Source organism: Oratosquilla oratoria, chromosome 44, assembly GCF_046742065.1.
Source record: "Oratosquilla oratoria isolate Oo_2021 chromosome 44, ASM4674206v1, whole genome shotgun sequence".
Lineage (NCBI taxonomy): Eukaryota > Metazoa > Arthropoda > Malacostraca > Stomatopoda > Squillidae > Oratosquilla > Oratosquilla oratoria.
This window is the reverse complement of record NC_134820.1, coordinates 24,020,737-24,043,019: the sequence shown is the minus strand read 5'-3', so window position 1 is coordinate 24,043,019 and position 22,283 is coordinate 24,020,737. Positions and strand designations below refer to the sequence as shown.

The 22,283-nt window shown below is 37.8% G+C and overlaps 1 protein-coding gene across 4 annotated transcripts in view; it reads right to left on the bottom strand.

Annotated features, from left to right (window-relative positions):
• Positions 1-12,347: 12,347 nt before the first annotated feature.
• The window catches only part of Ttc30 (tetratricopeptide repeat domain 30), a 39,516-nt gene continuing 29,580 nt past the window's right edge, over positions 12,348-22,283 (bottom strand). For 3 of the 4 annotated variants that reach the window (XR_012966056.1, XR_012966057.1, XR_012966058.1), the window contains 9 exons: positions 19,119-19,307; positions 18,257-18,453; positions 17,432-17,492; positions 17,100-17,249; positions 16,775-16,950; positions 15,264-15,359; positions 14,446-14,558; positions 14,072-14,252; positions 12,348-13,670 (listed from right to left, as the gene is read on the bottom strand). Coding sequence is in view for 1 of the 4 variants with exons in the window: in XM_076180671.1 (XP_076036786.1) it covers positions 14,122-14,252; positions 14,446-14,558; positions 15,264-15,359; positions 16,775-16,950; positions 17,100-17,249; positions 17,432-17,492; positions 18,257-18,453; positions 19,119-19,307 (1,113 nt within the window). In the remaining 3 variants the exon portion in view is untranslated. Of the gene's footprint in view, positions 13,671-14,070; positions 14,253-14,445; positions 14,559-15,263; positions 15,360-16,774; positions 16,951-17,099; positions 17,250-17,431; positions 17,493-18,256; positions 18,454-19,118; positions 19,308-22,283 lie in introns of those variants that run through there. The other variant, XM_076180671.1, reaches the window with a different exon arrangement.

Here is a 22,283-nt window from a genome sequence, read left to right as displayed (position 1 = left end):
ATAAAATAAACAAATAATATCAAATAGAAACGTGTGTTGTAGTCTGAATGTGGTGGCACCGGTGGGATCCAAACTCGTGCCATTGAAGACACTGGTGTTTCATTCTACATAATTGTTGTAATCTCACATTCAAACTACGACACGTGTTAATATTGGGGTTGTTATAGGTGTTGGTGTTAGTATTAGTATGCTAACATTGGTGAATGTCTGTGCAAATATGTGTCTGTCTGTCTATTCTCTCTGTGAGTAATAGTCAGGAAGAACAAGGCGAATGAATCAACACAAGGAGAGGGTAAAGTTCGCAAATGTCGTAAATTTCGTTGCAAAAGTTAACTGATGTATTAGAGATAAATGGACATACACTTTGATAATCAAATTACAACTATTCATATATCTACACACACACACACACAGATACACACACAAACACACACACACACACGCACACATTCACGCACGCGCATACATGCACGCACAGACACACATACACACGATGACGCAGTTGGTAGAGTTCCCGGCGGTCCAGGTTCGAATCCCGCCCAGGGCTGAAATAATTTCAGTATCACTGCGCTGCGAGTCGTTATTCCAACTCTCGTGGGCAAGAATTTGGGAGTGTATATGAGTGTAAGGTCAGAGTATTACCCACATATCGGTCACATACGGTCTGAGTTCTCTTGCGGGAGGGAAAAAGCTGTGGATCACGAGTCCAACACGTGATCCAAGACCATGGGGAATCACACGACAGGACCCAATGAAGTGTAGCCCTTATTTTGTATATTAACCAAGTAGATAAAAATAAATAAACACACACACGCGCGCGCACACGCATGCACACACACACACAAACAAACAGTACCCCATAAGAGTAGCTCCTTTCCTGTATACTACGATCAAGTAAACACAATTAGATAGATAAACATAGTCATCTCTGCATTTCTTGCACGGGGCAATAATTCACATAATACACCGACTTCTACTTCAACACAAACTTCCACCTCGCCCTTCATAGTCGAGTTCGAACCGATTCCTCGAAGTAACTCAGTCCCACTTCGAGTTCGCACTTAGCTTCCTCCTCGTACAGCTTCCGAACTCAACTTTGTGAAGCAAACAAGGTCATCATATTAAAACAACAGGGCAGGACTCGCAGTAATGGATTTAAACTGGACAAATTTAGATTTAATAAGGAAATAGGCAAGAATTGGTTTACTAATAGGGTGGTCAACGAATGGAATAGACTTAGTAACCATGTAGTGAGCGCTGAAACTATCAGTTGTTTTAAGAAACGGTTAGATAACTTTATGGATGGGGATGACAGGTGGTGATGGATATGGAGCTGCCTTGTGTAGGCCTTATGGTCTCTTGCAGTCTCCTTCATTCTTATGTTCTTATGTTTCGCAATTAATCCATTATAAAGTCGCTCACCAGATCCACTGGAACGCGACCAAAGCCGCTCATTTCTGACTTGACCTGACCTCATGAATTGTTGACCCCGGGTCACAAGCCTCCCACGCGTGGAGTGGGAGGGTTTTTGGGAGTGTGTGGCTCCTTCACACTCCCTCAAATTCCCACATAGTCCTTCTTTCCCTCTGCGTTCGGGGGAGAATATGAAAGAGGGATAAAGGATCAGTTTGCATTCCAGAGTGAGTGTGTGTGTGTGTGTGTGTGTGTGTGTGTGTGTGTGTGTGTGAGTTAGTTATGTTTTATTCAACAATATAAAATACATTTTAGACTTTCATATATTCAAAATTTTTACATATTTAGTTGTTGAAAAGGGAAAGCGAGAAGCAAAGCTTATGGGGAGTTGCTCTCCCTTTAAGGAATTGTGTGTGTGTGTGTGTGTGTGTGTGTGTGTGTGTGTGTGTGTGTGTGCGTGTGTGTGTGTGTGTGTGTGCGCGAGTGCGCGCGCATGGGCATGTGTGTGCGTGCGTGCTTACGCGTGAAAGAACGCCCTTATAAAAAAGAAAAAACACTCGTCACATTAATTCCTCCCCAATCTATTCCCTAAACCAGTAGTCCTGCTCCCTCGTTCTTTCCTCTGTGGACTGAGGCCTTCCACCCTGGCTCCCCAGCGTTTCTGTTATCCTTCCTCAATGGGAATAGATGAGGAAGGACACCCGACCTATCCCACTCCATCGTCGCACGCAGCTAGATCTTCTCCCCCTTTGTCCAACGACTATGCTACTCGACACACACTCCAAGGAACATCGTCGCCTTTACTCATAGTTCCCGTTTTCCTTCCCCGTTTTCTTCTTAGTCGCCGTTTGGCCCAACCGTTGTGGGTGGGGGTGGGGTGATATCAGGATGTACTAGTGAACTAGTACCTCGTACCGCAAAGTCCTCTACCACTAGAACAGCGTTTTCCAACCTTTTTTCCGACCACAGCACCCCCTGTTGCCATGCCTAAGCAGTCCAGCACCCCTATCTTGTTAATAGAAGGATAAAAGAAAGTGAAGTGTACTGCTTGATGATTTATTTTCTTGATTCCTTAGAACTGAAACAAATTGATAATATTGTTTGTAGAAGAAATGAGAACACTAGAAAAATAAAATAGAAAGGAAAAATTCAAATATGCACAACTAGGTAATCAATGATACATAACATCAATGTGATTTTTGTGTGCATCACTTCCCAGCAACCCCTATAATTTATTTCAGCACCCCCAGGTTGGGAAACGCTGCACTAGAAGCATACTAGAATATACTAGTGCACCCTGAAGATATTTTGGCTCGTCTTACTTAGGGAGCAAAGGGCTTTATGAGAGATCCATGAAAAGTCCTTAGAAATCAAAATCGACACCATTGCCATTTCTGCTCAAACCTTCAGGGGATTAAGTAGAAGTCGTCGGATGCCGCATTTGAGGTTCGAAGATGGGTCCGCTTGGCTCAAAGAATCACGACCTTGAAACGTTCTGCAGAGAGCCTCTAGTTAGCCAAAACACCGAGTTCGATACAGCGAAGTACTACGAATTTTCAAAAAGCCTCGAGTTAGCCAAAACATCGAGTTCGATACAGCGAAGTGCTACGAATTTTCAGAAAGCCTCTAGTTAGCCAAAACATCGAGTTCGATACAGCGAAGTGCTACAAAGTTTCGGAAAGCCACTAGTTAGCCAAAACACTGAGTTCGATACAGCGAAGTGCTACAAATTTTCGGAAAGCCACTAGTTAGCCAAAACACTGAGTTGGATACAGCGAAGTACTGCGAATATTCAGAAAGCCATTAGTTAGCCAAAACGCTGAGTTCGATACTGCGAAGTACTGCGAATTTTCAGCAAGCCACTAGTTAGCCAAAATACCGAGTTCGATACAGCGAAGTACTACGAATTTTCAAATGCTTTAAAAGTGCAGCTCAAAGCGACCTTTTCTTTCTTGTAATTCGATCATATCAATGCAAACCAAGTAGGTGACTTGGGGAGACTTGGAAAAACTGATTATGCATTTAGCTAATTGTGTTTACTTAATCTGATATACAGGGAAGGAGCTACGCTCGTTCGTTGTCGTCGATCAAACTAAAATTAAATTTGTTTGTGGTTTTAGGCTGGACTATCCTTCCTTTCAGGCTATTCGATGATTCCACGCATATGTACGGAAAAATGTTTCATAATATCCTTTATATATCTTATGCATACACATACACTCATGCATTCTTACACGCACATACACACACATGTATATAATATATATATATATATATATATATATATATATATATATATATATATATATATATATATATATATATACACACATGTATATTAGTGCATGATGGTGGCCCAAAAGTTGACAGTTAAGGGTGATTTCCGCGTCTTCATGATAATCATTCCTTGTGAATTTATGCTGTATACATCTTTAAATACTTGTGTAGTGAAGAAACAAAGCAGTAGTAAAACACACACTCAACCATTCCATGGGGGAGGGGGGGGGGTAAACTTGCTTCACTGATGGATTTTAGAAAGACGAAGACACTTCAGACCCTCTGACCAAACCTCTTTTCCTAAACTTTGATATTCGGAGTCCCTCTTTGCGTTCGTTCTTGTCCTTACTCGCCTCCACTTCCCATTCTCCCTCCTGCCAACCAGTCAAGCTTCCGTTACGCGTCGCTTCCTTTGGCCACACGTGGATTCGTTTTATTGCAATTCTTCGTCCATGTCTTCGTCGGCGAGAGGAACTTGGACATTGGCTCCTGTACACCCTCCCTCCTCCTTCCACCCACCCCCTCCCCGTCTTTCAGCTCGCCTGCCAACACGGCCGCTTTTCCTCGAATTCTACGACAATCTCTTCCCTTCCTCCCCATCTGTGACCCAAGCCCCATCCCACCTCCTCTCCTTCTCCTCATCCTCCTCGTTAATCTCGTTGACTTGATCCTGATCAGCCGCTCTCCCTTACGCTAAAACTAGCCTCGCTCCGGCCCCCTTGTCTCCCTTCGAAGGCCTCATCCCGGAACAGATCTGCCAAGTCACTTTCCTATCACACGACCCTCGACAGTGAGATCTTGACTTCCTCATTCAAGCAATGGTCTTTATCAATAAAGGTTATCTCTCTGGTACCCTGAAGAGGACCACAGTCAGTGGTCGAAATATACAGATAATTAGTATTTCTGATTTCAATTCTCCGACAGTGGGTTAACAAGTTTCACATATATATATATGTATATATATATATATATATATATGTACATATATATATATGAATATATACATATATATATATATATATATAAATATATATATATATGTATATTATATATCATATATATATATGTATATTATATATCATATATATATATATAGATATATATATGTATATTATATATATATATAGATATATATATGTATATTATATATATATATATATATCTATATTATATATGTATATACATATATATATATATGTATATTATATATGTATATATATATATATATATATATATATATATATATATATATATATTATCAACCACAATGCACTTTAATTGTAAGCCATCAATATGGGGTGTCCCGTGGAGGCAACATGCAGAAATTGAAACGTGATACGACCAAGGACTCGAACCTGGTTAACGCGTAACAAATGCTGTAGTGACTTAATCCATTGCTCCATCAAGAGAGCAATGTATTGAGTCACTACAGCACTTGTTATGCGCTAACCAGGTTCGAGTCCTTGGTCGTACCACGTTTCAATTTCTGCATGTTGCCTCCACAGGACACCCGATGTTGATGGCTTAGAATTAAATTGCATTGTGGTTTATAAAAATGTGTCGCTATTCACTGGGTCCCATTCAGTGTTGTACACACACACACACACATATATATACATATATCATTCTATTCGTCAGAAAATAATGTCATTGAATATAAACACTTTTCTGGGATACCACTAACTTCATGAGAAAATTGCGTTATGCCAACGTCACACACTGTTACTATCCCCCAATTAATCATCGGAGCCTTAAGACGCCCTGAAAGTGACCTTAGAGCCTCGCCGTGTGCGGCCGTAGGACCACACGACAAAAGGTCCTAAAGAGGTGGGGGAGGAGCCATAAAACCCGAGCCAACAACCTCACCATATGGTCTTCCTCACTTGGCTCGTCCCCTCCAACCAGCCGACCCGTCTCGGTCTCTGACCTCTCCTGTCATCCACTCTTCACTTCTCTCTTCGTCTGTCTATCTGACTTCCTGCCTGTCACTCACTATTTGGCAACGTGTCTATCGTTGTCTTGTTTTCCTTACCCTTCTCGGACTCGTTGTGCCTGTCTCGTTCTTTCTGCCCGTTTCACCCCCTCCGTTTTTCACTCTCTACCCTGCAGTTAGAATGATGCGCTTCTGCCTTTTACAGATTACTTTCACACTCATTATCCTCATCTCCCGTCCTCTTCTCGGTTTGATACCTCTTCCACTAAATGACCAACACACTTGTGTGATTATTTGGCCCACTTTCTTTAAAGTCCTGAAATTTGATCTTAATTCTCAATACTCTTCCCTTCTTTCTGCCTTTTAAAGATTACTTTCACACTCATTACTATCATCTCCCGTCCTCTTCTCGGTTTGATACCTCTTCCACTAAATGACCAACACACACTCTTCAAAGTCCTGAAATTTACTTTTGCGTTTTCATACTCTTTCCTTCTTTCCCAACCGCCATCTGTCAACCATCTACATTCATCCCAGTTTCATTTAATCCTCGACCTAAACATTTCCCATAAGTGATAATGTCTCACACACTGTGATTCACCATGGTCACCTTGGTCGTTGGACCACGTGTTGGACTCGTGATCGACAGCTGTTTCCTTCCCGGAAGAGAGCTCGGAGCTCGTATGACCGATCTATGGATAATGCTGTAACCTTACACGCGCACACACCCCAACTCCCCGCCCACGAGAGTTGGAGTAACGACCCAAAGCGCAGCGATACTGAAATTATTTCAGTCCTGGGCAGGATTCGAACCCGGACCGCCGTAGTGATAGTCGGGGACTCTACCAACCGCACCACCGAATCGTGTATTTTTTCTGCTTAGTCTCACTCGTACATAGCCCCGTCTTACTCATTTGCGTATCCCCGTGAAACTGATAGACCACATTCCCCACACACAGATAAACCTCATAATCTAACCCCTCTCCCTTCCCCTCCCCCAACCTCTTCACCTTCTCTTGAACAGATCCCACCCAGATCCAACTTGGCTGATGGCAACTTGATTACCAACTCATCCCATGAATTCTAAGTGGTCGTCCCGAGTACTCTCCAGAACACAAACCGGGGATCAGCCAGGCTGGTTGATGGTGATGCTAGTGTTGGTGTTGGTGTTTTGGGTGTTGTTGGTGATGTTGTGGGTGGTGGTGTATGTAGGGGACTTGTTTTTTAGATCTCAAACAAGCACCTGGCTGCGCCAGCCACGGCTACGCCGTGGGTGCTTGGCCTGCGGCGCCCACGAGCAGAAAGGCCTTCCGAGATATTTTATTACTTGTCCCATTTATACAATTCCAATTATTTTGGTCATACATGTTTACACTGTGTGTAAAACATTTCACATGAATATCTATGTGGTATATATTCTTCTTACATTTTTTTATAAGTCTTCGCGGTATTCTAAAGCTTACTATAATTGTCCTATCATGATAAGCATAATGGATACACCAAAGAATAATTATGCCCTCATATATAAATATATAATCCTCAATGGATGAGGTACAATGTCAGTTTAGTGTTTACATTTCATTCAGTTTTTCAGGGCACAGTTACCTACGCGGTATAGCATTAGAAAATTAGATATTAAATTTCTAAATTATAATACACATCAATGTAATACATATTATTCTTGGCGGAATTCAATATCAGAAAAAGTTGTTAAAACCTATACAGAAACGAATGAAGTCGCTTCGACTCCTTTAGACGCCATCTTTGTTTTGATAAATTCGAAGGTCGGAGACGACGACGACAACGACCCTGATGACCTCTAGAATTACAATGCAGGTTAGGTTAGAATAGACGAATTTATCCTCTTTTTAATTTCTTCAGCCTTCGCCTCTATCAAAACAAAGGTAGCGTCTCAAGCAACCGAAACGGCTACGTTTATTTGTTTATATCTTTTAGCAACCTTTTCCATTATTAATTTCCGCCAAAAATAACGTATATTACATTGGTGTATTATAATTTACAAGATTAAAAAAATTGTTATATCGCGTAGGTGTGCAGTTCTAAAAATTTACCCTAGTATTTCTTTAGCAATAATCAACACTTCTTTTTCCTTGGGAACAATTCAGTACTGAAGAGGTAGTCATTGAGATGTGAAATACTTTGAAAAATTTTAATATCTATTTATAGCTAGATATTTTTTCAGCTCTACTTTGGAAAGTTTTTGAGGAGGGTCACCAAAAACGTGAACATTTCTTGGTTTTAATTAATCGTTGCCTTAAGTTTGGAAAGATGTCTGTGTTGTATTGCTGATGGACTTTGAATATCACCAACTCAGTGGTCAGAGGAGGGGAGTAGTGGCCAGTTATTAGCTCTCCATGTGTGAGAAAGTGTTTAGAAATAGAACTGAAGTTTATAGATCTTGAGCCTACGCCAGAGACCGAGTATCAATGCTTGTGTTGCATCCCTTGATCATCTGATGGAGGTGAGGTGGTTGGGTTTTGAAAATGGTGCAGCTTTGGGAAACTATAATGTTATAACACATTTGTAAATATACTCTTAAAACCCTACCAATCACCTCAAATGTACATTATGCAAACATTTATATCATTTCATGTGTGCAAATATACCCGTAAATACTGCCAAAAATAACCCCAATATTTTCAAAAACTGGTTCTGCCCAGACTGCTCTAAAACATTTCCCTATCATGACATCTCAAACACAGAAATTAATTTTTTGTTTTCCGCGCCAAATCTCGCATCAAAAAACCCAGATGTATATACCGCCATTAAGAAGTATAAAGAAATAGACAAAATATCAGAAAAGGAATTTTCGATATTTAATCACAATAATACCCAAATTGACCCCGAATTAAATTTCTACTCAAAACTAACAAAAGACAGCGATTACTATAGTGATACACAATTTGACACAGTATTTCGTGATATTGATGGTTTCACACTAATTCACATTAATGCAAGGAGCCTAAACGCTAATTATCAGAAAATTGACTTATCTCAAGTTACTTAATAAAAGCTTTGACGTTATAGTGATAAGCGAAACATGGATTGACCCAGGATGTCTAGTAAACTTCCTACAAGACTATACTCCCTACAGTGTTAATACAGATCCAAAAAGGCGGCGGAGTCTCTATCTTCATAAAAAAAATCAATTTCATGCAAACTAATAAATCAATCCACTAATTCGCACGAAAACCTATTTGATTGCGTAGCTGTTGAGATTTTCAGTATAACAAAAAAGTACCGTTATAACAAGTATTTACAGAAAGCCAGGCACAAACATCGAGTTCACAAATATGCTTGAAGAAATCATAACTCCATTTAGAAATAAAAATCTATATCTCTGTGGTGACTTTAACATAGATTTACTTAGGTATGAGACTCATGAAACAAACAAGACACTTTACAGATATGATTTTCTCTATAGGTATATATCCTTTGATAAATAAACCAACCCGAATAACAAATACAAGTGAAACATTGATAGATAACATTTTCACCAATATTGTAAACTCCGAGATTCATAGTGGTATCTTAAGTGATATAAGTGACCATCTACCGGTATTCACTATCAATCCAAAAGAAATGCACTGCATAACAAAACCCAGAATTGTACCAAAACGTAAAATAGATGAAAAAAGTATTGCAAAATTAAATCAATGCTTAAAAGAAGAAAATTGGGATCAGGTTTACGAGTCAGAAAATGCCAATCTATCATATAACGAATTTGTAAGCATTATCATGAGTAATGTAAACAAATGCTGCCCAGAGAGAGAAGTAGAAATAAAACCATGTAACGTAAACTCAAAACCATGGTTTACAAACGGTCTTAAGAATGCGTGTCGAAAGAAAAACAACTTTTACAAGAAATCTATTAAAAGCAAGTCCTTGACAGATGAAAACAAATACAAAGTGTACAAAAATTTTACGCAACTGTGAAAAAAAATACTATGACACACTGCTTGAAAATTATAAAGGTAATATAAAAAAGACATGGGAAGTAATAAACAACTTAACTAGGCCCAAAATTAATAACACCGATGAATTCATAGACATTATTAAAAAAGGAAAAACTAAAAAAGAAGTGGCAAACGAATTTAATTAATTTTTCTCACATGTAGGACCTAACCTCGCGCAACAAATAAAGACTACACATCAAACTTATGAGACGTTTTTGAAACACCGAATAAATAACACTGTTTTTAAAACCCGTCACGGAAAACGAACTTATGAACACAGTAAAATCAATGCAGAACAAGAAATCACTTGATTGCACAGGAATCAATATGAACCTCGTAAAACAAATTATGCCTTTCATCAAAAATCATTTTCTGACAATATGCAATAAATCATTTGAACAAGGAATATTTCCAGATGCAATGAAAATAGCAAAAGTAATACCGATATTGAAATCAGCCGACAAATCTAGTTATAATAATTATAGACCAATTTCACTATTACCACAGTTTTCCAAAATTCTTGAAAAGTTATTCACAATTCGCCTAGACTCATTTCTAAAAAAAATATGACGTCATTTACCATAGTCAATATGGATTTCAACGAAATCTTTCAACGTCAACAGCAGTAATGGAATTAATTGAAGAGATAAATAACAATTTAGAACAAAAGAAAAAGACAGCCGGCATATTTATTGATCTAAAAAAGGCATTTGACACAGTAAATCATGCAATCCTAATTCGAAAAGCCGAATACTATGGGCTAAGAGGTAAAGTTAATGACTGGTTAAAAAGTTATCTAAAAAACAGGAAACAATATGTAACCATTGAGGAAGAAAGATCACATATTCTACCAGTTACATGCGGAGTACCTTAAGGTTCAGTTCTAGGACCCAAACTATTCTTACTATACATTAATGACATTACAAATGTATCCAACCTTATGAAATTTATACTGTTCGCCGACGATACCACCATTCTATGCTCCGATATAAATTCCGACAAACTAATCAAGACAATTAATGAAGGATTATGTCAACTATCCAACTGGTTTTCAGCCAATAAACTATCCTTAAACGTATCAAAAACTAACTACCTGCTTTTCTACAAAAATAATGAAAGCACTAAGCTGATCAAAATAAACAACGAAATTATTGAAAAAGCATCCGTCAGTAAATTCCTAGGTGTGTATTTAGACGATCAACTTAATTGGAAACATCATTTAAATCACGTGATAAATAAGATATCCAAAACTTTAGGAATTATGCATAAAATGAGAAATATCCTCAATGAAAATACCCTACGTACCATTTACTGAAGTCTACTACTACCATACCTTAACTATTGTTCAGAAATTTGGGGTAATACTTATCAAACTAATCTTCAATGCATAATTACCTCTCAAAAAAAGGCACTGCGTATAATCTGTAATGTAGGTCGTTTAGAACATACAAATCATTTATTTAAAAAAAAATGATCTACTGAAATTCAAGAACTTAATAAAGTACACAACTGCCATTGTTATGCACCAAATCTACAATAAACAAATGAATCAAAACATATTAAAATTTTACTCAACTTACTCAACTCGCTATGCGACTAGGCATACAAACGACTTCTTTTAAAACTCAATACAGAACAACCAAAAAAGGCCAATGCTTATCTATTATAGGTGTTAACACAGGTAATTCCTTTTCCAGTTTATTCCATAAGACAAAATGTTTATCAACATTCAAACGATACTTAAAAAAAGTCTTTAATCTATAAGTATTAGTATATCGAACATTTCAGGTCCATTTCATGATTGTATTCATGGAGAAACTGTCATGTACCACCCAAGTCTGCCGCTCTTTTTTTTCTTGTTCCAGCAGGTCATGGTGACCCGGACCTGCGCATTAAGTAATTATCGTCCCGTCAAGAATCGACCTGACCTCTCACCTCTCACCTGACCCCCACAAGATGACCCCAATTCCTACGCGAGGTCGGAGTTAGCGGACGTCGTGTCGCATCTCATTGTGTGTTTGTAGATGTGTATGCATCATACTGACATGTAACAAAAATTAATCTTTTTTTTTTTTTTTTTTTTCAAAGGGAGAGCAACTCCCCATAAGCTTTGCTTCTCGCTCTCCCTTTTCAACAACTAATTTTGTAAATATTTTGTATATGTCTAAATTATATTTTATATTGTTGAATAAACCTCAACTAAATAATATCAAAAGCACAGGAGATCCATATATTTCGACTACTATCTGTAGTCATCAGCAGAAGAGGATTACAGATAATAGTCGAATTATACAGAGCTCCTGTACTTCTGATATTATTTCTCTGAGAGTGGGTTTTAAGTGTATATACTATAGGCAGCTTTGTTGTCCATCTTGCAGGGCCATCACACGCAATTACCCATCATTGGTCCCTTTCTTGGCTCAAACTTCCCCAAACACTGTCCAATTTACTTCAAACTAAGACCAAAATTAACTTTGCTCTATTGCTCAGCTATAACCCTATTCACAGTAGTGAAAAATGCAGTTTGACCTTCAACCTGATTTTAAAAGGTCAACCCCAAAGTCACAGATCTTTAGAGGGGTTTAGCACAAAATTTGTTGCAGCAAGAGATGTTTACTATCATATGCATATAGGAGGCCACATATGGTCTTTCACTTGATTTAAGGACCTTTGAACTTGAGAGACCTTGAAAGGTTGAACTCAAGGCAACAGATTCCTAGAGGGCTAGAACTCAAAAACGGTTGCAGGTAGATATTTATTATTATCGACATATAAGAAGTTACATATGGCACCGTATGACCTTTATCTTGGTAACAATTCATTATTTATTTCTCTACTTCATTCAAGTAGGTGTTGGTGTTCTTTGTTGATATTTTGTACTTACTGTGCTAGGTTATTATTGTCAGGTCATCTACATACAAGAGAACATTGATCTTTAGTTCTGGTTCTGGAGTTGGGAGAGATCTCAAGAGGAGATTGAACAGTTTTGCACCCCAAGAGACTCCATTGTATAGTCCTTTTGTTCCTGAAATTTGGTTGTTTTGGGTTACTCTGCACTGTCTTCCAGCTATGATATTGGTTAACCACTTTTTGTCATTGTTATGGACGTATGTACCATGATTATTTTATTTAGTGGGGCTTTTTTATTGAATCCTTGCGGCACTTGCGTGATAACAAATTCAAGTAAAGGTGAAAAGACATATGCTGGCACACAAGGGTCAATGAATCCACTGCCTCGGGTCACTCTTGCAGGAGAACTACATCTCCCATGGATCACACATAGATCATCTAATAAATCTTTAAATATAAATTTCTGTCTGGTATGTAAAGACACTGATTTACTGAAGGCTACTATGGTGACTTATCTGGACGGATTCAAGCAATGTTATCAATAGCACCTTTCATTATATCAGCCATCTCCCACAATCAGGAGATGATTCATGACAAGAAAAGTAGTCCACTAATAATAGTATTCTAACTGTGAGTGCTAAAGTTAAGTCTCTCAATCAGACATCCTTAATAGCTCTCTCCATTACTAGTTTACTATGTTATTTCCAATCACTAGTGAAAGTGAAAAGTTGGAATAAAGGCAATGATGATGTGTGACAAACATTATCTAAAAGACTTTGCATATCTTACAATATGTAATATTTAGCTTTCATAAATAATATTTTTGTATGATTTAAATTCTATTTTCTTTTAACACATTTGTTGAGTATGTTTTTCAATATAATGACATGTTGTCAAGCACACTTTCTATTGAGGTTCTAGAATATATTCATGTGCATCTTACATTACTTGTATTTATAATAATGAATTTTCTAATATATATTTTCATGTGCTTGGTTCATATGACATAGAAGAATGCTGGGCCACTTTTTAATTTCTGCTTTCTCTCATTAGTCTGTTTTTTTTTTTTATATCTCTCCTGTACCATTCCTAGAACATAAGCTCTTTTTATGTTCCTGTGGCATTGGGATAAGAATACTGCCACCATGTTCCCATATATGTCATAAGAGGCAACTAAATGGGGCAGTGACAGGAGTGAGTATCCCCTTTGTATTTTTCTCCTGAAAAGTTAAGGCAAGCTTTAATTTGGCTACCTCCTTATATTGAGGAAAAGAACATTGGTATATACACAAATATTAGGAAGGTATAAATGTAGTGGCATATTTGTAAAATGAGACTTATTAACCCACTGTCAGAGAATGAGATAAGATGGACAGAAAATCTATATATTTTGACCACTATCTGTGGTCCTCTTCAGCTGAAGAGGACCATAGATAGTGGTCGAAATATACATATTTTCTGTCCATCTTATCTCATTCTCTGACAGTGGGTTAATAAGTCTCATACACAAATATATGATCTGAAAAATAGGGAGAGATAGATATCATTAATTAATCTCATTTCTGTAGACATGTAAACATGGTAAGATACACAGAGATAAATATAATCACAAATTCTATACCTTTTTAAATTGTGATTACTCTCAAGTAAAGACATAATATTTCACTGCTTTTACATCATCTGAATTTGCAGCAGCAATGCTTTGAGAAGCCTTGATTCATAAGTAACGGTATTCTTCCCAGGATGAATGGCCATCTCTTCCAGGGGTTGTTCAATCATTGTCTTAACATTACGTCCATATACTGCATCACAGGAAAAAGAAAAAATATGTAGTCATTATATTAAGTATTATAGGTAAATACAATAGTAACTGGGTTGTCAGACCACATAGTTAATCTAAAATGTACAAGGTCATGAACAACATAAAAAATTATGCATATAAGACATTTATCATATCCAACTACTATTTAACAAGAATTTCTTCATGTACAGTACCTTCACAGTGTTCAAGAAATTGTATACATTCCTGGATCACTGAATCTTTCACAGTTATCATATGCTTGCATAAATTCTCGATCAGAGATAAGAAACATCTCTTAGCATAGTACCTGTAGATTTTGTACGAGTAAATGATTGAATAAACAAATTCAGACAAATATTGTGGAAGCAGGTTCAAAATCAATTCAAATTTTATGATGAAAAATAATGCATTATACACAGATAAGGTACAAGTTTGATAATAGCCAGTTGTCAGGTTAAATGAAGGCGTGATTGTGCCAACTGTACTGAATGGAGTGGAGACTTGAAAATGGAAGGAGGCAGAAAGGAAGAACATAAACATACATACATACATATATCAAGGCTTTTTCCCCCTTACAAGGGAGGTAGCCAAAAAGGGAAAGGCATAAAAGAACATAAACATGATTGGGATAAAGGCATAAAAGAACATAAACATGATTGGGATAAAGGCATAAAGAACATAAACATGATTGGGAAATATAGTAAGTGTTGTGAGGAAGGATAGACTCAGGAATGTATAGGTAAAGAATGAGTATAAAAAAAAAACTGTCTGAGCAGATACAGGAGTGCTGAAATAAACACCTTAGCACTATCAGTGTAATTCATTGAGATGGTTTGGGTATATGGAAAGAATGAGTGAAGATGTTGATGAGTTTTGAAGATGGGCAGAATTTTTCAATTCAACTGAAGGACAAGCTTATTGATTATTGATTAGCAAATTCAACACTTAATTAAATAATTAAAAAAAAAAAGTATATCTACACTACTCTGATACAAAATCCTGAGTTTCTTACCATGTATCTGTTCCCAGTTTTTTGTTGTATGGCTCTAAACTTTTGATGACTCGGGAAATGCCAAACTCATAGTTTCCTTTGGCACAGTACAAGGTCCTATGCAGAAACATAATAAATGCTAAATGTGTACACCAACAAACATAAACACACTGGATTATGCATTACAATGGTCTCCACACAGAGTAAAGGACATATTCAAGATTGAGAGAATACAAGGGGTAGCAACAAGACTGATTCCTAGCTTGGCAGATAAACCATATCAACAAAGACTAAATGCACTGGATTTGTCAACTTTGAAATATCAAAGAGAGAGAGGTGATACGATTACAGTATTCAGGTCACTGAAGGGGATAGACTACATTGACAGAAGAGATCTCTTGATTAAAGATACGAGGGCTTTAAATAAATACTTGGAATAGTTTAGGCAATATCGCCCATGTTAGAACAATAAATGAATTCAAATTGAAATAATATCACAGTCAGAAATCAAGAATAGAGACTAAGTTGGAACTGTAGGGTAATGTCTGACGAGTCATACTATTACTGAAAAATATTTTTTTAAATTAAGTTTTTGAGGTGAGATGTGGCACATCCAAAATTCACCTGTATGGGTTCCCCTCATATGCATGGCCCCCAGCAACAAACATTTCTTCCTTCACACTTCAAGGGGCCATTTTTGCTTGTTTGGCTCCTGTTTTCACTCAGAACCATGTAAAAATGGTTGTTCTCACTATTCAAATATACACCATGAATCACAACATACGATCATGGAACACTATATCAGTAACCCAAAAAATTACACTGGACCTTTGATAAAACAATAATCTTATTAGGTAATCATAACGAGAGAGCAGGCACCAAATCAAAATGTTGGTGTTGTGGGGCATCTTGATCTTCTTCCTCAGAGTGTGATCTCACCACACAGGTGATAGTTTTTTCTCAGGAGCAACTTTTCGTGTTGCCCCTATATACAACTTGCCCCCTCATCACCCAACATGAATTTGAGGCTAGATATGAAAAAATGGAGAACAGGAGATATGACCCAACAAGCATTATGCCTTTCCTGAATCCCACAATTAGGTAAATACACACACACACAAGTGCATATATGTATGTACATACATACATATATACATCTTTTCCATTACATTAATACACTTTAATTCCATGCCATCACAGTTGAGGCTGATGAGGAGCTCGAAGGAAGCATATATACAGAAATTGATACATGGCCAAGCTAAGGACTCAAACCCAGCTCAGATGTAACAAGTGACAGTGACTTAGCCCATTGTACATGCCAGGGCATGTATGTCTATGTGTATATGTTGAATCTTGATCGAAAAATATGCTTAAGATTTTGTTGTGTATAACATTGTTTTATTTAACTACAAGATGGTTCCCAAGTTGTGACTTTGCTAATCAAGGTCATGTACTCAATAGTAAAATAGCAACACATTCACACTATATAAATGATAATTAAAAGCTCTACACCAAAGTATAGAGGTACTCACCCTATCACAAGATTTACAATACAAAGATGATATATCTTCTTGTCAGGATCTTCATATGCAAGCTGTTCCTCTTCCTTTTCTATCTTTCTCATAAGCTCCTCAGCTTCTTCATTTTGGCTGGTCATGATATATGACACACACAGGTTGGCTAGTACTATTGCACTGACATTCAAAATCTGAATAAAACAACAGAAGAACAAACTCTTAAAGAATGTGTCTAATGTGCTATAACTACACAAGACAGTGTATAAAAACACATACCCTCAATATACAAATATATACACAATACACATCTTATGGCAGACAAAAATCAGGGAAGTCTTACATTGTCATAATTTTTCTTAACGATCGGTTCATAAAATCCAGTTGCTTCCTTAAATTTATTTTCTTGCATAAACAAAACATGAGCAACATTTAGCTTCCATACATCAGACTCATTGCAAAACTCAACTGATTTACGGAATATCTTCTCCACCTGAAATGTAAATACTGATCAAATTGCATATCATAAAGAATAATCAGTTGAATGTAAAAATGAAAAAGAAGGAAAACATGTAACATAATCAACTGGACATGTGTAAGGTCTTTTAGTTGTTTCTATAGAATACAAAATAATCTTGAAGTAACTCGTGCATATCTAAACACACCCACACCTACCTGTGCATAATTTTCTAAATCCCAGTATATCTTTGCTTGGCCCATCAGAACTGGAATATATCTAAAGTGAAGAAATGGGGATTATCAATACTTCAACCTTTCTGAATGTACAACATCCTTATAAGAATAGATTTTTTTAAATCAAAGATACAATCACCCTCACAAGGGAGTGATTGAGTCAGAGTACACACCTACACATAAGGACTCACTAACTCACCCCTCCCATCTTAGTACTTTGAGGATGAAGAATCATCCAGTCCTCCATTATACTATGTGGGTCACAGTGCAGCAAGGCATAGCTCACCCACCACAGACCCTGACAGCCAAGGCTGTTTTTACCCCACTGCTTCATCATCTTCCTCCAAATCCACTCCTCTATAAAGCAGATGCAGGGAACATGCCTTTGGGAAGCATCTTCCATTCATCCATTCACACACTCTTTCCATACATTCCTATCTCTTGCACTTTATCTTCCCTGATCTACTGGAATCACATTTGCATCCAGAGGCCTTTTCACCTTGATCTTATTCTTAGTTTTCATTTTATTCTGTTTTCCACACTCCTTTTGCTTGTCCTTCCTCATACATTCAGTTTGTCACAAAACTAAAATTATTCAGCCATGAGGACATTCTCAGATCACAAAAGTGTTAGTATTTATCAATTAGACATTTCCCAATCTGACATAATCACCTCCCAAAATGTACTTCACTATAAGAAAGGCATGAGGACATTTTCTTCTATTCATTTGTATGGCTCCACTGGAAACTCAAACAATGAATTCAATGACTACTTGCCAACTTGCACATACCCAATCTTTTCACTCACCTTTCCAGTACTTCTTCATATTCATTAACAGCTGATTTGACCTGTTCATCATCCTGGTTTTGCCTAGCTTCCTGCACCATCTTTGTCAACTTACGCAGTAACTCAATGTGGCGAGACCCAAGTTCATCAAATTTCCGATATGCCTCAGCCGCTGAGGTCTGCTGCGTTATCAGAGCATCCAGAAAGTCAAAGAGGTACTGTAGATAAAAAATAAAAGAATTCAAATACAATATGTAATTAAATCAATTAAACAGAAAAAAAAGATCTATAGCAAATGATTAAACTGAATACACGAACATTATCTAGTCACTACCCACCCTTTGAGATGGCTAGGCATAAATACCTTTTAAAGAACATATGCCGTTATTAATACATACATACATATACCAAGGCTTTTTCCCCCTTACAAGGGGGGTAGCCAAAAAGAAAAAGGCATAAAATCATTCCCACCCATTCCATCCCTGAATACACTCCACACCCCTCCACCCTCCCTCTTATCTTAGCACCTCCTGAATGACGGGTCATCCCCGCACCTTGTCCACTGCCCTGGGTCAGAAGCAGTGCCGCAAGAAACAGTACATCCACAGCAAGGCATTAACTTAATAATAATAATAATAAGTTTATTTGGCAATGAATCAATATACATGAAGTGCAGATAATGAAAAGAACACATAGTTCAAGATAACAATTACAATTGCCAAGGATAACACAAAAAAGCATGTACACTTATTTCCACTGTAGTCCTCTAACAGGATTCTAATTGTCATCCATCTACCTTCTCACTTACAGACAATGGTACTCTAGTCTTTTCAGCCATGCTCTCCAAAATGCAAAAGTGTAAAGATCTTTATTCAATACTCACAGAGGTCAGATATTTGTAGGTAAGATGTGCATTTTCTGCAAGAACATCAGCGGCAAGGTGGTAGTACTCGTACTTGCAGTATAAAAGAAGAAGATTTCCAAAAGTCTCAGGAGGAAATGGATTCTGACCCAGCAGAAACTGCAGCTTCTCAAAGCCTTCTGTAGGCTTGGCTTCCATGTTCATCAGTGCCTTGAATAAATAATATAAAGGTTAACAATAACAAGTAATGACCCTAAAATGGATCAAAAAGAAAAAAAAAAAAAAGATAACTGCAATAAATAAATAAGTAAAGTTTCTGAATGGCAAAATGGGGAAAAAAAAAAAATTCTACCTCAGGCAATCTTAGGGTCGGCACATGCCTTGGTTGGCTACTTCCCTTGTAAAGGAGAAGACTTTTTGTATATAAAAAGATATTTATATATTTCTTTTTACAATCTATTTCAACAAATATTTCAATATCTTGGGGGGGAATGAAAAATGCTATGAGATATCTGGGGATGAATGCAATGAGACAGTAGGTACCCACAGTACATACATACATATACCAAGGCTTCTTCCCCCTTACAAGGGAGGTAGCCAAAAAGGAAAAGGCATAAAATCATTCCCACCCATTCCATCCCTGAATACACCCCACACCCCTCCACCCTCCCTCTTATCTTAGCACCTCCTGGATGACGGGTCATCCCTGCACCTTGTCCACTGCCCTGGGTCAGAAGCAGTGTCGCAAGACACAGCACATCCACAGCAAGGCCACTTCATTAAATCGGCGACCCCCCCTCTCCGTCCCCCCCTGCATAAAAGGAGAAGACGGGGAGAAATCCCTTTGGGCTGCGTCAAATTTTGCTCACACATACTACCTCACCCCCCATCCCCCCACCCATTCCACCTCATGCATCACAACATCATCCATACACAACCATTCTCCATTCACCCCTGTCTTCTGTCCTCTCCCGTCCTTCCTCAACAGACATTCCCCTCTTCCCACAGTACCCACAGTACTGTATGGAATAGACTTAGAGTTTTGGGAATGTAGAGAGAAAAAGCATGAATATGTTTGAGACGTGTTTGAGAAGTATGGTTGGTATTACAGGGATAAAGTGAGAAATCAGGAGACGAGTCAAAGAATGATAGCTGAAAGATGGCTGAGGTGGTTTGGTCATATTGAAAGTGAAGAAAGACTTGCAAAAAAGAATGTTGGAAAGCATAAGTGAATGGAGGGAACTTAAAGAGGAAAACCAAGAATGAGGTGGATGGATTGGGTAAAGGGAACACGTGATGCATGAGGATTGTCTATCAAGCAAAGAAGAGAGAGTACAAGAGACAAGAGTGAATGGAGAGATGTTGTGAATGAATGGAGAAATGGCAAAGTCACAAGGAATGCATTTTTTAGTCTCTAATTTTTTTAACCACTTCAGTACAAGTCAAAGTCTCATCCGCAGCATTGGCTGCCAAATGAATATAAAGCCACTGCTGTATTACTTATTCTTTTTTACTCTGACTAATAATAAACAGAAAATGTGATCAAACCAGTTCACAGAATCCAGGGGGTAACTCATGTACAACTACAAAAAATATATATCAAGACGCTGACACTGGCATCCTTAAGGGGGTACACGACACCTAGGGGGGTGAATTTGGTCAAGATATGGCATTTTTCAAAACTGTGTTCAAAATGTTCGTATAGCACTTAGAAATAAATCCCGACAAATAATTTTCCAGCCGCGCGCAATTTAAAGGTCCTGGGTGAGGATTAATGGGACAGATTTAAAGGCGCAACCCACACTAGAAGGAGGCGTGCCACTTAGGACCTTCAGGCACAGCGAATAACGTTGAAATTTGATTGAATTTACACTCGCCCAGTGTATCAACGGCCAATACGATTGTGGAGGGGAAGGGAGGAAGGTGGAGGGAGAATATTTCGCCAACTTTGTGCGAAACTAAGTGTTAGTTACCGGCTAGCTCTGAAAAGGGAAGTACGCATGTCTCATGAGCTCTCATTGCAATCTATTACTTTAGCTAGTACATATTACTCTTTAGTACAGTCATCATGGGTAGCAAAAAGAACAAAAGAACATCACAATGACAAAAAACAGCAGTTAAAGATGGCAAGCAGTCAAAGACGACTAAAGATCTCACCACCTATCACTCCACCACCGCCCTCACCTGCACCTCTGTGACGGTGACAGAGGTAAAGGACAACATTAGACTAAACAATTCAAAGAGGAAGATTAAATCCAAAGAAGAAAGCAAGAGGAAAAAGATCAAGGCTATACAGGAAGAAGAAAGAAGAAGGGACATCATATGATGCTGGAGGGGGTGCCCTACCAACATAGATTGGCGAGGGGAATCTGATGAGGAAAGAGAAGGCGCCCACTACTGGAAAATAAACCTCTTTCAATGATTTAGATACCCTGAAGAACCCCAGCAGAGAGAAGAAACCGCCAAAGGTGCAAAAAAGCAAATTATATGATGTTGTCGTCTGTGCGTCGTCACTACTGTGACATACTTATACTTTAGTTTTTCAGTATTTAAAGTACTTATAATTAAAATATGTTGATAATTTTTACTGTACTTACTTATTATATAATAAGAATTAAGCCATGAAAAAATCAGTCAAATTGGTGAAACTATAAGCAAGTTACAGATATATTCATATTTCAAGTTGCCATATCTCCGTTCGATATTTTTCTACTTTTTTTTAATCATAAAAAATCTAATATACATTAGATTTAGATGAAACTTACAGGGAATATTACTTTCAGTAACTACTAGGGCCGGTCATTCGAATATTTTGAATAGGATGAAAGAGTTCGGAGTAATAATGGAAACGAGCAAAAAAATGGTATTTTTCACGATTTTTGCCAGCCATTAAAATTGAAATGCCTGTATGCAAAAGTATAAAGGAAATTGTTCAATTACTCAATGACCGGCCCTAGGTGTGCCTACTGACTAATCATAGCCAAAATATAAAACAAATTGGTCCACGTATTATGGTGCTGTGCACTTTTAAATGTCGCTACTGGTATACGTACATGTGTACATGTGTACATACATCATTCTGCTTCACCTAAAAAGTAGGCAATATGGATACCTATTTACCTGAGAAGTTTTAGCTCTTTACTCTAAATATTTTAGAAAATAACCTCCAGGTGTCGCGTACCCCCG